General features: G+C 35.5%; 1 protein-coding gene across 1 annotated transcript; it reads right to left on the bottom strand.

Moving 5' to 3' along the window:
• Positions 1-5599: 5599 nt before the first annotated feature.
• LOC129926087 (uncharacterized) lies at positions 5600-13342 on the bottom strand. Its single transcript, XM_056028163.1, has 2 exons — positions 13209-13342; positions 5600-8248 (listed from the first exon to the last, which is right to left on the bottom strand). The coding sequence occupies exon 2, from the start codon at positions 8157-8159 to the stop codon at positions 7197-7199; it is 963 nt and encodes a 320-aa protein (XP_055884138.1). The 5' UTR covers positions 8160-8248; positions 13209-13342; the 3' UTR covers positions 5600-7196.
• Between the last annotated feature and the right edge of the window lie 2873 nt (positions 13343-16215).

Here is a 16215-nt window from a genome sequence, read left to right as displayed (position 1 = left end):
CACTTAAGATATAAGCAGTAGAGTTAGATGTTTAAAGTAGTTGGTTATAGAATAAGTACTAAGTTGTGATATTCGTATATTACTGTTGGATTAATACTGACCATTCCTGGGTCGAATTGTATGGTGTATTCACTATGTGGTGTTATATTAAACTTATTGTGTCTGCTACACCCAGCGTCATTTCATTATTCAGTGATTCAGAAAGCCATTCAATGTGACACCTGCGATGAATGGTACCATGCATCATGTCTCCATATGAATACACCTGTGTATTATGCCTTAGGCAACAAAGACGCATCATGGCACTGTGTACCGTGTGGGTTACCTCAGTTTACATCAGGACTGTTTGATTCCTTTGATGCAGACACTTCTAACCCATACAACATCCTAAACACCATCCCGAACCAAACTCACCAACCACTAGCCAGATCCACTCCTGTTAAACCTAAATCTACTAAAATTAATACAACAGCCTCACTAAACAAACCTATTAAAGAAGTAATACCAAAATACCTTAAAACCTTAGTTATAAATTTTCAAAGCATTTGGAACAAAACAGCAGACTTAGAAATTTTATTAGAATGTGAGAAACCAGACATAATTGCAGGAACAGAAACTTGGCTGCATCCTGAAATTTATAATGCAGAAATTTTCAATAGTGATTATGAAATTTTTAGAAAAGATAGGGCTGATAATCATGGAGGAGTTCTTTTAGCAATAAAAAACACTCTTATAGCAGAAGAAATTACCTTACCTAACTCAAAAAATGTAGAATCAACATTTTGTAAAATTAATACCACCTCAACATCCCTAATAATAGGCAGCATTTACAGACCACCAAATTCTAGTTTAGAATACATGCAGGAACTATGTAATCAGATTACTACACTTAAAGAGACAAATAAAAATGCAGTTTTTTGGATTATGGGTGATTTCAACCTACCTGATATAAATTGGAAAACACTAACCATAGATAAACACCAAAACCTTAAGGACATAAATGAGCTTTTCATAGAAACTTTACACAACCTAAGTTTAGATCAAATCATTAAAAAGCCAACTAGATTAAACAATACATTAGATCTCTTCTTAACCAACAGACCTGGATTAGTAGTTGATTATGAAATTATCCCTGGTCTATCAGACCATGAGATCATAAAAATACACAGTCAGATAAAAGCAGTAGCCAATACAAAACCCAAAAGAAAAATCTTACTCTGGAATAAATGTAACCTAACACAACTACACCAAGCTGCACTAAACTTTCAACAAACATTCTTATTAGAAAAAGACATTAACCAACCAGTCGATGACCTCTGGAATTTCATTAAAAACCATCTTAAAAGCATAATAGAAAATCATATACCAACTAAATACACATCAAACAAAATAAATAAATGCTGGTTTAATAATAGACTAAAGAAGCTTTGTAAACAGAAGGAAAACCTCTATAGAAAATTTAAAGAAACTAATGCAGAAAGAGTTTACAAAAAGTATATAAAAATTAAACACTTAACCCAAAAAGTAAGCAGACAGTTGCAGAGTGAATACATAAACAATGTAATATCTAAAGATAAAAACAAAAACCTATGGTCATACATTAAGTCTAAGAAAATGGAAACAACAGGCGTAGCGCCATTAAAAGATGAACATAACATAATACATAATGATAATGAAACTAAAGCAAACATTCTAAACAAATACTTTGCATCAGCATTCTCAACCCCAGGAGACAAAGACATATTACTGAATTTGAACCAAGTAGACAACATAGAAGATATAGTAGTACAAGAAAATGGAATTCAAAAACTATTAGCCAACACCAAACCAAATAAAGCTTCTGGACCTGATGGTATTCCAGCTAGATTACTCAAAGAACTAAGTAATGAGCTAGCCCCAGTGTTCAAAATACTCTTTCAGGCTTCACTTAACCAGGGCAGAGTACCAAAGGACTGGAAAGAAGCTAATGTCACCCCCCTATTTAAAAAAGGAGAAAAATCTGACCCAGGGAACTACAGACCAGTATCACTTACCAGCATCACATGTAAAATCCTAGAACACATAATATGTAGCAACATCATAAACCACTTAGACAAACATAATGTCCTCACACCATACCAACATGGCTTTAGGAAATATAGATCATGTGAAACACAACTAATAGGACTAATTGATGATTTTTCAAGAGGTTTAGGGGATAGTGAACAAATAGATGCTATCTTACTAGATTTTTCTAAGGCTTTTGACAAAGTTCACCACCATAGTTTGCTTAAAAAATTAAAATATTTCGGCATTAATGGTCCACTGCATCAGTGGATTAAAGACTTTCTGATAGGGAGAGAACAAACTGTAATAATAAATGGCTCTAAATCAACACCGATAACAGTAAACTCAGGTGTACCTCAAGGTACAGTCTTGGGTCCACTACTATTTTTAATTTACATAAATGATTTACCAAATTGCATTAGTTCAGGAACAAAAGTCAGATTATTTGCAGACGATTGCATAATATATAGAACAATAAAAACAACACAAGACACAGATATTTTACAAAGAGAATTAGATGAATTACAGAAATGGGAATCAAATTGGAGCATGTCTTTCCACCCAGAAAAATGTCAGTTGTTAAGAGTAACAAAAAAACTAAAACAAATTAATTCCACTTATCTTATTCATGGCAAACCAGTATCACAGACTAAAAACGCAAAATACCTAGGTGTTATAATAAATGAAAAACTATCATGGAATCCACATATTGATGAAACTACAAAAAAATCAAACAAAGCATTAGGATTTATTAAAAGAAATTTCTATAAATCAAATAAGAACATAAAACTAAAATGTTACTTAACCTTGGTTAGGCCAATAATAGAATATGCATCCTCCGTTTGGGACCCCTCAACTCAAGAAAACATTAAGAAACTGGAACAGACACAAAATAGAGCAGTGAGATTCATAACAAACGAATATTCACATTTGACTAGAGTAACACCTTTAGTAAAATCACTAAATTTAGAAAGCTTTCAGGACAGAAGGCTCAAAAGTAAAGTAGCAATCATACATAAAACACTGAACCATAATCTTCAAATACAAAAACAAAATTTAATAAAATACTCTGAAAGACACAAAGATAAAGGCACATTCCTCGTCCCATATGCTAGGACAAATTTGTACAAATACTCCTTCTTCCCTAGTGCTATTAGAGCATGGAATGGGTTGCCTGAGCTAGCCAGGAAAACCAGTGACTTGGCAGAATTTAAGTCATTGGTTAATATGCATGACTAAATGCATGACGCGTAGGACGTAATCATCTTCTTTTTTGAAGTAACGTCTGTATTATATAAGATAAGATATTTGTAACAAGAACCCAATGTCACCACCACGCCTACATTGATAACCACAGCCACATCCATAATATATAAAATAACACAGTGACAGTTTCCCTTTCAGACAATGAGGTCTAAGGCAAATGATAGTTTGAACCCATCCCCTCCCGGCTTCGCCCATGTCATATTATAGGTTTAAGCCTAATACTCTACAAAATATATAAAGTTTGATAACGCATCGAAAACTGGATGTATGCCTGCATAGGATTACATAATGTATTCTATTAATACATGTATGTATACAATAGCAGCCTAATGAGTTTGAAGCTTTTTGGTATTACTTATAGATTACAGCCACATCTTCAAAAAATAAGATAGTTACGTCCTACGCATTTCATGTGTCAATCTAGTCATGCATGTTGATCTGTGACTTAAAATATGCTAAATCATTGGTTTTCAGGCAGCCCATTCCATTAAAGTGGTATCACCACAAATATAAAACTAGGGGTCTATCGAGCCGTCATCCTCCCTACATTGCTCTATGCCTCAGAAACATGGATAGTGTATATTTAACATGCAAAGAAACTGAATCACTTCCACATGACATGTCTGTATAAAATACTGAATGTCAAATGGCAAAACAAAATACCATATACTGAAGTCCTTCAAAGAGCGGGTCTGCAAAGCATCCACACAATCCTGATGCAGTCCCATCTGCGATGTGCATGACACGTATGCAGAAAGGAAGACCACCACATCCCTAAACGACTCTTGTACAAACTAAGCGAAGGAAAGCGCTCGCAAGGTTGTCAAAGAAAGCGCCTCAGGGACACCATCAAAGCTTCTCTGAAGGCGTTCAGCATAGACCCAGCCACATGGGAGACAGAGGCACATGACAGAGCATCATGGCGTCGCGCTGTGAAAACCGGCGCACAAGTTGCTGAAAAAAAGAGAACAACGCTGGCAGAAGAAAAACGCCAGAGAAGAAAAGCAAGGCCAATGACACTAGCTCCAGCTGGAATAACCTGCCCAGTGTGCGGCCGAACATTCCGGGCTCACATAGGTGTCACCAGCCACACGAGGAGTGTAAAGCCCTCAGCTCCCTGGATGACAAAGTGGTCATAATCGAACTACGATGGACAAACTATATATATATATATATATATATATATATATATATATATATATATATATATATATATATATATATATTCCTTTATAAGAACAGAGAAAGCAGAACGGTTAGAGAGGTACTTAATGTGAAAAGCTCTTGCTTCGTCCTAGTAGATTATAAAAAACGCAATTTTTGTATGAATATATTATTTAAAATATAAATGGTTCTAAATCTCCTTTCATGAAATATCGGATAAGACAGCGCTATATAAATTATTGTAATAATTTTTATTATTAATGACTTCATACTAAGCATAAGTTTGCCATTAACCATAATGGTATAAAATTGATTTAGATCTAGATTTATTTTTTTATTAAATAATTTTTTTTTTGTAAGCTTAAGTGTAGTATTTTTAGATCTATGTTATTACAAAAAAATAACAAGAAATTTACTTTTTCTTTTCAAATCGCAGAAAGTAGAACTTTATACCCATATACTGAGCTATGAATAAGTTCTGTGGTTTGCAATTTCGCGGCAGTGTGTATGTGTTTGTTAACTTCCATTAAGTTTTGTTAAAGAGCTAATTGTCTTTTGCAGCGTTATATCAATGTTTTCTAACTTAACCTCTACCATCCCTCTTTTACATTAACTTTCAATGGAACCATCAAATGACGGGTGAGGGAAGGAGCAAAAAGAAAATGGGAGTGCCATCAAAGGCCCATGCCGACCAGCAAAATGATTAGGCCAAACACAGTCTCGAAGACATCAAAGTATGTTGAAGGCCATGCCGCTAGTGCGTAGCAGAAAGTACGGTCTAAGGTTTTGCAAATGATAATACGTACAGTGTATAGTGTAATTCATAAAATTTTATTCTTGTTGAATTTTAAACAAAATTAACTGTAATAATAATTTAAAAACAACAACAACAACAAGAAAACGTGTTCGGGCCTGTGTGTTTTGCTGCAGTCACTTTTTTTTTTAAGTTGTCTGCATTGAATGTTATTTTCTTTGGTCGCGACCAGACCGGCCCATTTGGTACCGGCCCACTGGGCATTTGCCCGTTTGCCCATATATCCAGTCCGCCCTTGTTAAATGGTATATATAAGTGAGGAGGAGCAATGAGAAGGAATTGTGAAATAAAAAAACACCGTGACTAGATAGAAAGATGGAATGTGGTGGACACCTTAATACATATTGTATGTTAAATAAAATAATTTACGAGATGGTATTAACAACAACAAAAAAATTCTGACTATATTCTAAATTTTAGATGTATGTTTATATCTATATATATATGTATATACTTTTGAAAAATTTATTTTGACTTTTATGTAAGCTGGTATGAGTGTTATCATTCTTGCCTACAAATAGATCTAAATTTCTAGGTATTCCAAGTTTTCTCATTACCATGCGACTATTATTGTTTATAAACATCGAGAAAAAAAGAGTTACGTTTAGAATAAAACTAGGTGTTAGAAGTGCAAGTTTTCAGTAAATCGTTATTGTTTTATTGGACATTCAAAACAAATAAGTGTGAAAAAAACATTTGAAAAATGGAGACTTCTTGTCAAACTCAAGAGCAAACATCAACTTCAACTTTATACAAGACATCAAAACTTTTGCTTATTTACATTTATGTACATGTACAAAAAATAGATTTTATTGTGGTAAGTTGGTTAGTTTAAAAAACAAAATGAACTTCAGTAATTTAAATGTAAGCCCTTACGTACAAGCATGGGTTCTAAACTTTTTAACCCAACGACCCCAGTATGTTAAAGTCAACAACACCAAATCGTCAACTCGAGTACTATGTACGGGTGCTCCACAAGGTTGTGTGCTTTCTCCTGTACTATACACTCTTAACATTAATGACATAAGAAGCATCTATGACTCAGTTAAACTCATTAAATTCGCTGATGATACTGCCATAGTCGGTCTTATTTCAGGAGACGAAACTCAGTATCGAAGCTCGATAGAGTTTACAAACTGGTGCACCGACAACTTTCTAGAACTGAATGTCACAAAAACTAAAGAACTTATAATAGATTTTAGAAAGAAAAAAACAAACTACACGTGAACTTCAAATAAACACTACATCTATAGAACAAGTAAAGGCATATAAATATCTAGCTTTAAACTTAACAAGAAGATCCTAGAGACTTTTTACAGCGCGACTATACAAAATCTGCTAAAATACGGAATAACTTGTTGGCAAGGAAATGCCTCATCTAAACTGTTTCGACGTCTAGAAAACATCATTAAAAAAGCATCAAAAATTACACTCACGACATTACCACATTTAAAGGAACTTTTTGAACAAAAGTGCCTAAGAAAAATCGAAAAAATCTTGGAAGACAACGGCCACCCGCTCCATCAGAACTACGTCAGGTCGTCGCGAAGTGGGCGACTGCTGTCAATCAAAACAAGAACAGAGCGGTACAAAAACTCGTTTGTACCTCACTCGGTCAGACTCTATCACCGCCACTCATTGATCAGGGAACATGAAATGCACCAAGATACCTGTGTGTAGTCGCTGAATGAACTCTTTATGTTGCCTGTTGTATTTATGTGTATTTTTCTGTTGTGTTGTCTTTATATGAGAAAAGAGTCCTTGTAATAACAACAAATTTCCGTAAGGATCAATAAAGCAGTCTTAGTCTTAGTCTAAGAGTTACCATGACTTTTATATAATTACTTAGGTTTCAATGCTTATTGTGAAGCCTAGTAAGATAGATTAGGTGATGACAAGTCTACTTTCAACAAACACATGCTGAATCAACTAACTTAGCAGAACACAAAAATGATTTTTTATCTTCACATTCAACGCCATTCAGTTTGTAGTTGGCATTGTCCCCTTTGAAGACTCCCAAACATTGCTTGCTGCCAACTGAAAGATCCCATTGAATTGATGGATTGATATCCCATTGACTAATTGGTGTCCTTGTGTAGTCCCATAGCCAGACACTTTGATTCATCAAGTTAGAACCGCCGAGCCATATTCCTTGAGTTATTTTTGTATTTTCAAATAGAGGCATCAGGGAGTCGTCGTCTTGGCTGTAGATTTCCCCCAGATGGACTCCAGTTCCCAGTTTGAGACAAAACTGTCTGGCATCGTTCCAAGAAATTTGTTGATTATACAAACAGAAACAAGTGTCATTGGTTTTCAGTTTGAGATCTGCTACCGGAGAGTCACGCAAGAAGGAATTTAACGACTCTCTCACATTTTGCAATACTTTATTTGGTTCATTTAACATTGCTTCCAGTTGATGGCCGAAATCTACCAACTCTCTATCATCTTGATTTACTTTATTGCCGAAAGAGACTGTGCCAACAAGTACTGGGAGCTGTAAAATGGTTAATAGAACGAGCCCCAATGCGACAAAGAGTAAAACTTTGTTGAAGGTTGACAGCTGGTTAAAAGCAGGCGTGAAGGTTTCTACTTCCCAGAAGTCTTTGTCTTTCTCTGGGTACACAGAGACGGGTTTACACTTCATCCCAGCTTCTAACCGTGCAAGTTCAAACTCTGGGCTTTGCTGGTACAGAATGGAGTTATTGTTTTCTAGGAGTGTGTTGGCTGTGATCGATGCCATGCTAGTAGTTGGGAACATATGTTTATAAATTGGATCCATTTCTTGAGATGCGATTGGCACTAAAGGCTTGACAGTTTGGCTGGACTGTTTTAAACGGTCAGCGTACAGTGCAGCTTTGTAAGCATTCATGCTAGCAGTAGATCTGGACACAAATCGTCAGAAACAGCAGGTTCTGTGCAGTCAACGAACTAGGCGACTTGCTCAATTAATTTGATTTTCTGCAGAATGATACAAAAAGAAAATTGATTTCTTGAAAGGAAAGTCAAATAGTTATAAATGTTTATAAAATCTTTATTCATTAATATTTTTGTAAATACCAAAAAAAAAAAAGGTTGGGTCGTTTTTACCACCATGCTGTATTGTGACTATAACATCTAAATATTAAAATTTTCATTTCTTAAAAAGTATTTTGGTTGAGAACGAGACTTTAAATAAAGTTTTCCTTGCTATCGTATGATTTCAGTTTTGTTTTGTTTTGTTTTTTACATTTAGTTGGCAAAGCGTGAGGGAAAAGAAAAAAGAGTTGTCCTTTTTGTTTCCATGGCAACAAATGAATGATAGCGTACGTTCCGCCCCTGTAAAACCACGTCAACTTTTTGTTTGTTTAGATTTTAGATTCTAAGAATTTCTAAACTGCTTAAGTACAAAATAAATAGTCTGCTACTCGTACCACCTTTTTTATGCTGGGTTTTACGTATGTGCGCGTGTGTCTGTAACTTTGTAACTGTTATTAACCTGCAAAGTTTATTGAATCGTATGGGGGACACAATCAAGGTCTCTTGAAATAGCAATAAACAGCAAATATAAATAATAATAGCAATAAACAGCAAATATAAATAATAATAGCAATAAATAACAAATATAAATGGTTTATTTTAATCACATAGAAATTATAGTATATTATTAATTAACACAGAATATTTCAGTCAAGTGTATAAATACAAAAATAAAACGCTAAAGTCTCAGCCCCAAAATGTCTGTCATCATCTCATTGGATTTATAGTGAAAACATTCAAAGAAATGTAAAATAACAGAGTTCGTTATTGAAGTATTTAGAGATCAAGACGAGAGTACATATAAACTCGAAATGTTATTTGTCTATTGCATGGTAATTCACTTCACTTGAGAGTTTTATGGTATTTACTTATTGTTCAATATATGTTTGTTAGAAACATTTTCAACTCATTGTTATAGTGATTATTCGTTATAGGGATCAATTGTTATACTGATCATTTATCTAGTTAATACATTGTTTAGTCAATGGTCGAGTCCAGTTAATGTGTCGTAGTAGATATTTAAAAAAGTAACTGTAGTTTATTTTTGAAAGAGTCCACCAACCTATATATATCTACTGCATAGAGTTCAGATGGTACTTCAGATAATTACCTTTCAGTCCAACCCTCCCGGAGGATGGCTGCGGGCAGAGTTCGAACCCAAAACTATCGAGTTGATAGTCATGGGGAAAAAATATAAACAAAGTCAGTTCTAACACTTCCGAAATATTAATTAATTAATTATAGCTTCTATATAGCGCTACCTTCATGCTTATTACATAATAAGAGCGCTATGGTCCAATCTTATATGTGGACCAGTGGAAGGGATATCTTGAAGAAGGTTTTCCGTGCTGCCTCTGGGCGCTCAGTAAACACAACTCTGCTTGAGTCGGGTGTCAAGCCCCCTTCATAGTAAGCCAAACCAAGTTCAAGCGTACTTAGCCTCTCGACCACGAATAATAAAGTGCAAGCATATGTTCTATTCATGTATACAGCACATGTTAAACTAGAGACGCTACACTTAATAACTATAAACGACACCAACACTATAACGCCATATTCAACAGTCTATTTATTTACACACCCTCACAGTACGAGGTTACACACAACACTCTGTTATGAACTTTCTTACCAAGGGGAATAACTCTGCATACTAATAACAAACACATACACATAAACACAATGTTAACATTAATTACAATTTCTTTTTTTTTTCTTTCTTTCATTCTTTCTTTCATTCCTTTCTCCGTTCATTCAAATCTTCCTCTCTTTCTCTTCTTCATTGTATTTTGAAGGCTAAGTAAAACTGAGCATATAGGCTACATAACGAAACAAAAATAGATGATAGTACCTCTGACTACCTCAAATTATAAAAGAATACTTTCTAAGTGTTCTTGTCTACTATATACAATTCAATCTTCTCAAACATCAAGGAGAATGTGTAAAGTGAGAATAGAGAAAAACAAAAAAAATGGCAACTTTAAAAAAAGGAATGTAGCACTGTCTAGTATGTTTAAAGTTGCCTTAGCATTAAGCCTACATTCAATAAAACTTGTACAGCAAAATTTTAACTAATCAAAATAATAAATTTTATGTATGCATAATGTAATAGTGTAGGCTACGAACATCAATGACATACAATAAAATGACATGATATTAGACCTGCACATGTAAATGGATAGATTTGAGTAGTATATGTCAAATGGTAAGAGGAGTATTCTGGAGAGCAATAATTAAATTGTATTACGTCTTCTGACAGTGTGTGTTCATTAAAGAAATATAATCAAAATTAGAACATAATGAAAACAAAAGAACAAGTATCAGAGAAACGTAAGAAAAGTACTAGTGTGAAGCGAAACTAAAAAATCAAGAACAAGTATCATAACATTGATAGCAAAATAATATGGTTCATCATGTTGCACACTATACAAATAAATGTAAATTAGAAACACCCAGATTTCAGCCAGTTTTCTTTATGTGCTCGTCTCAACTGATCACCATTCATATTTGGTGTTTGGTAATGCAGGGCCTTGTTCACTCATCACGGTGATTCGTGTACCTTCGTATCTGGTCAAACATTAGCCGTAAGTTGAAAACTATCTAAATGTCAAACTGTGCACATAGAATGGAGTCAATGGGTCGTCGACATAGAGTTAATAAGACTAGGAATACAATAAAATGTCCTGAAGATTGGAGGGGGGGGATAAAACACTAGATATGGAGCCATACATCCTAAGAATGTAAAGCTTAAAAGACGCCATGAATGGAGTCAATTGTTCTGAGGATGTTGTGGTGGTAAGCTGCCCCACGAAAAGACTTGTACTGTCAGACGTCATCTTGTTTCTTCACTAGTTCTGTATTCTCTGATGGTAACGTTGGTGTTAACAGTGACAAGTGTAGATAGCATCTTTCTGTTGGTGGTGTAGGCATTCACCATAAATACATTGTCTCATACGCCGAGGTTTCAAAAAACGTTCTTCCAACACAGAGATGATTAAATGTAGTGGGGTAAAGAAATGTTGACAATGCTCTGGAGTCTGATCCAATGTAGTGGGGTCACAAGACTGGGGGGGGGGGAGAGGATCTGTTAACAATCTGCTCTGTTGCAGTGCTGTTTTCAAACTTGACACACATCGTATGAATCAAGAGTGACTCAATGGCGATACGAGAAAGTAATGCCAGTTGTTAAGGAACAATGTCTCTATACACCAAACTTGTGGCTAAAGCAGATAGATTCACATTGTCTCAGACTAACACACAGATGTTTCCTTCTGGTCGCTAGATCAAAAGTCACCAAGTCAAAATATTCTGCCTAATATTTCGACACAGGTGTGTTCACTTTGTTTTTGTTTTTTCAATGACAGGAACTGAAAGTAGTCTCCACACACGCGCACAGTCAGCTACAGTAGGATTATAACTCGTTGAGCGTGACCTTGGAGTATTGTCCAAACTATACTATCAGCTCTACTACACATGTGTAGCTTCAAAATTCGTGCACATTCTAGAAGCAGGTCAGCCTTGAATTTCTCCACCACTGTCAATAAAATATAATTCATCACTATACTGGAGCGTACACTGCCCTCATAACCTCGTTGTGAAATCTTTCTCTCTTTGGTCTCCAGTAAACGGACAAGTTCCCTTTTCGTCCTCTACAACTTTGAGTGTCTCTGACAGATTCTCCCAGCTGTCTGGACATTTAGACAAAAGATGTCTATATGACCCACAAGATAAGCATCTCAAAACATTTCCATCACGACCTAATGGGCTTAAACCTTTCTTTCTTGGTTGAGAGAACTGATCTCGAGTAACCCTAACCCTGACTTGACCTTCACTTCTAAAGTGACTTCCACCTTTATATAGTCTGCTTTCATGATGTTCCACTTTCTGCTTGCTGGTACATTTCAACTGCTCTTTATCTTGTCTTTCAAAGCTCTTGAAGTTTTCACGTCTGCTCTGGTTCAACTGTTGTTCACCTCGTCTTCCCAAACTGCTCAACGGTTCATGTTTCTTGAAGTTTTCACGTCTGCTGTGGTTCAACTGTTGTTCACCTCGTCTTCCCAAACTGCTCAACGGTTCATGTTTCTTGAAGTTTTCACGTCTGCTGTGGTTCAACTGTTGTTCACCTCGTCTTCCCAAACTGCTCAACGGTTCATGTTTCTTGAAGTTTTCACGTCTGCTGTGGTTCAACTGTTGTTCACCTCGTTTTCCCAAACTGCTAAACGGTTCATGTTTCTTGTAGCCAGCCGCCCATAAAACCTCCTCATTCTCAGACGAACACCTTGGCTCAAGTTTGATACAGGCATCGAACTTTTTCCCTTTACTATCTTCTCCTTTGAACTTTCTAAGAGATGCCTTTGCTTCTTCATACAGCGTCTCCCGATTAGCAAAGTTCATACCTGTCAGAACTAGCATCTTCTCAGTTTGCGTAATTCTTGCCTTTCTGAGCAGCTTGAAGGCCAGAATCTCAGGTAACATCTTCATTCGTTTCTGTTCTAATCTCCTATACTTTGTATCAAACTCTGAGATATAATCATGTATGGATTGATTTTCACTTTGCCTGAAGTTTTCAAAATCATCAAATTTATCAATACTGTCTGCCAGGTCGTCTTTAGCCAAGTTTGTATCTAGATATTTTAACAGATTCTCGAAACCTTCCTGACACTTGAGCTCCGACAGTTCTAATTGTTCAAATACCTTCTCTCTAATTCTTAACTCACTGCCTTGTGGTAATGAAAGGGCTACGACTATCGCTCTCTTCTCTTTCTTTAGCTCCGTGATTTCATTCCACGCTAGCAGTTCTTTCTTATATAATTCATAAGGCATATCTTTCAAAAAGGATGGAATCTCAATTCTTGTAGCCATTATCACTTTAAATAGGATCAACTAAGTCAATACGTTTACTTACACGCTCCGCTACCACTTGTTAAACTAGAGACGCTACACTTAATAACTATAAACAACACCAACACTATAACGCCATATTCAACAGTCTATTTATTTACACACCCTCACAGTACGAGGTTACACACAACACTCTGATATCAACTTTCTTACCAAGGGGAATAACTCTACATACTAGTAACAAACACATACACATAGACACAATGTTAACAGCACATATATTTATTTCTTTATCTTTTGTAATAAGTGCACTAACATTAACAGCTAAAATAAAATGAAAATCTTATTTTAGTTCAATCCTAGATATACAATTATAATAGAGAAAAAACAACGTTATACGTAAGGGCGTAACTAAGGGGGGGAGAATTTGAAAATCCCCCCACCTAGGGGGGCCCCCAAATGGGTGTCCGAAATTTATTTGTAAATACATAAATTAATATATTTGATTGACAAATAGTGTCAACGGGTGTCTTTTTCTTTCAACAATTATGAATTAATGAATCACAAAGACTAGATCTAGGTCTATCAGTACGTTGACTTTGTTGACATTTTAAAAATATTTTTTCCCACAGAGATCAAAGTTTTTTTTTTTAAAGTTACTTTTACATTTTAAACTTTGTTGCCACGAATAAAACTGCATGATATACAGCGAATTCCAGGTATCTTGTTACCTTTACTAATAATAGATCTAAATGGCGAGTATTTTATGGCTACACTAATTAACCTTGAAGTAAAATTTACAGAATCGAGTATGACAGATCCAAAAGTTATTCTTAATAATGCTAGAATAGTGCATTATTCGGGTTTGGCGTCTATAATTTCAGAATTAAACTTCACACTCAAGTTATTACCACTCTATCCATGCTCTATTCATCTTTCATCAATCCAATGGAAACTGCCTTTTCATTTCCATCTAATCCTTTTGTTTTCGCACAAAATATAAACAACAAACAATGAGGTAATATCAAATAATATTAGCACATCCTTCCTTTTGAAGTTATTATCACACCCTTCCTTAAGAGTGATATCTACTAGCAGGGCCGGCCCTAGCATCGCGCATAATGTCAAAATGATTTTTTTTTAATTAGAATAAATTTTTATCAAATGAAAGCTCGCAATGCCACTTTTTATTTATTGGCACCCCAAATTGTCAATTTGGTCTATTCTTCAGGAGATTTGAATAAATTCAAAAAAAGTTCAGGACTTTATCGTATATTTTGCCTTTTCATGAGATTTCCTGGAGGCCTTGGAAAATCAGGAGGTCGCGAAAACCCTGTTAATTTATTTACGTTATAATGGTTTAATTTAATACTTAGAATAAGCGCGGGGCCTATGAAAGCGCGGGGCCCACTGCGACCGCATAGGCTGCAGAGCCTAAGGCCGGCCCTGTCTACTAGGAACTTTAACAATTCGTCCACTTCTGGTTGTCTTGACTGGCACAACAAGTTCTCTAGACGTTGGTCTATAACTGTCTGTTTCGTTTGTTCCAACAGTTTGCAGTTCATTGTCTTCATCGGTATCATAGTACCCAGAGATGTCTTCATCGAAACTTTTATTCAAAAAGCGTTGATTTCTTCTGTATGTTTTTCCGTTTGTCTTTATGGTGTAAGATCTGAGTGCTGAATGTTTTTTTTATGACAACTGCTTTCTGCCATGTTTGACCTAGACGACAGAATAATCTTTAGGTAGTCTTGCTTTTGCATCGTATTTCACTTTGCTTTTCATCTGTCGTTCGTTGAGTAATGTCTCTGCATTTTCAGCTAAAGATGGTTTCAATAGTTTGGGATCAGTTGGAATGATTCCCTGAGTCTTCAGCAGTTGTGATGGAAAATACGGCAGTCCACTTATCGGAGTACTTCTATACTCGAGCAAAACGAAATATGGATCTTTCCCACTTTTGTATGCTCTGAATCCTTTTGCTTTCGCACAAAACATAAACAACAAACAATGACGTAATATTATATAATATTAGCACAGAATCTTCTTCATGCAGTGGAAAATTAAGAATTTTTTGCCTATCTTGAATACTAGTCAAAGCTCCTGCGCCCAATTAATATAGCTCAGAAGAAACTACAAAAGTCTGGACTGCATATACGGGAAGCTTCTTAAGAAATTAGTACCCTTTCATGCTTTCTGCAAAATGATGAGAAACTGACAAAAACCCAATCCATCGAAAAAGCAAAAGAAGGAAGTGAATACTATGGATTCTCTGTAATCAAAACAACCAGAAGAAAGAAGACTTGATGGGAAGTTGAGTTTTAATGTAGGACTGTCAATAGAATTGCAATTCAAACGTGTTGCGACAGAAGTGCTGGACTGATTTCCTATGGAGATGAAGGGCAGATTCCAAAGTCTGGAAAGAAAATGGATACCTTTGGGTTTCTTCTAGATGAAGACACGCTTATGACAAACTGTGCTATTTTTCCTGTTTGTATGATGAAATAAATGGAAAATCGCTTTTTCAATGATGTCATTGATGCACGAGCACTTTTCATCAACAAACCAGTAATACAATCACCAATAGACATATTGAGGAAAAAGTCTTCATATGGGAATTACGTGTGCTCAAACTTTGCAACCTCCTCCGAATACCGCTAACTCAGGCCACTTCCATTACGTCATGTGAGAGATCATTCTCAAAGCTCAAGTTCATCAAAAACTATCTCAGGAGCACAATGACACAAGAAAGGCTTATCATGGCTTTAATGTCAGTGAAGTCACAAAAACTAGAAAGTATCGATGTAGTTGATGTTATAGATGTCTTTGCTGCACAGAATGCACGACGTGAAGCGCTATCAATTTAGATTTGTCACTTGTGCATTATTTAACTAATAAACAACGGCATTATTCATTAAAAGAGTCTTCATGATTATTTTTTTGGGCTTGTTATGACATGATTAGGAAGTAGTTAGGAATTAGTTATTTGTTTCGGGAATAGGGTAAAGTTTTAATTAGCGACAAGTGACGTGACAGATCTTTAAAAAAAGAAGAACGCTCTAAACGACGCTAGA

The sequence above is a fragment of the Biomphalaria glabrata genome, chromosome 4 (genome assembly GCF_947242115.1).
Source record: "Biomphalaria glabrata chromosome 4, xgBioGlab47.1, whole genome shotgun sequence".
NCBI classification, from domain to species: Eukaryota; Metazoa; Mollusca; class Gastropoda; family Planorbidae; genus Biomphalaria; species Biomphalaria glabrata.
Note: the sequence above shows the minus strand (reverse complement) of the source record. Positions and strands in the feature narration are given on the sequence as shown.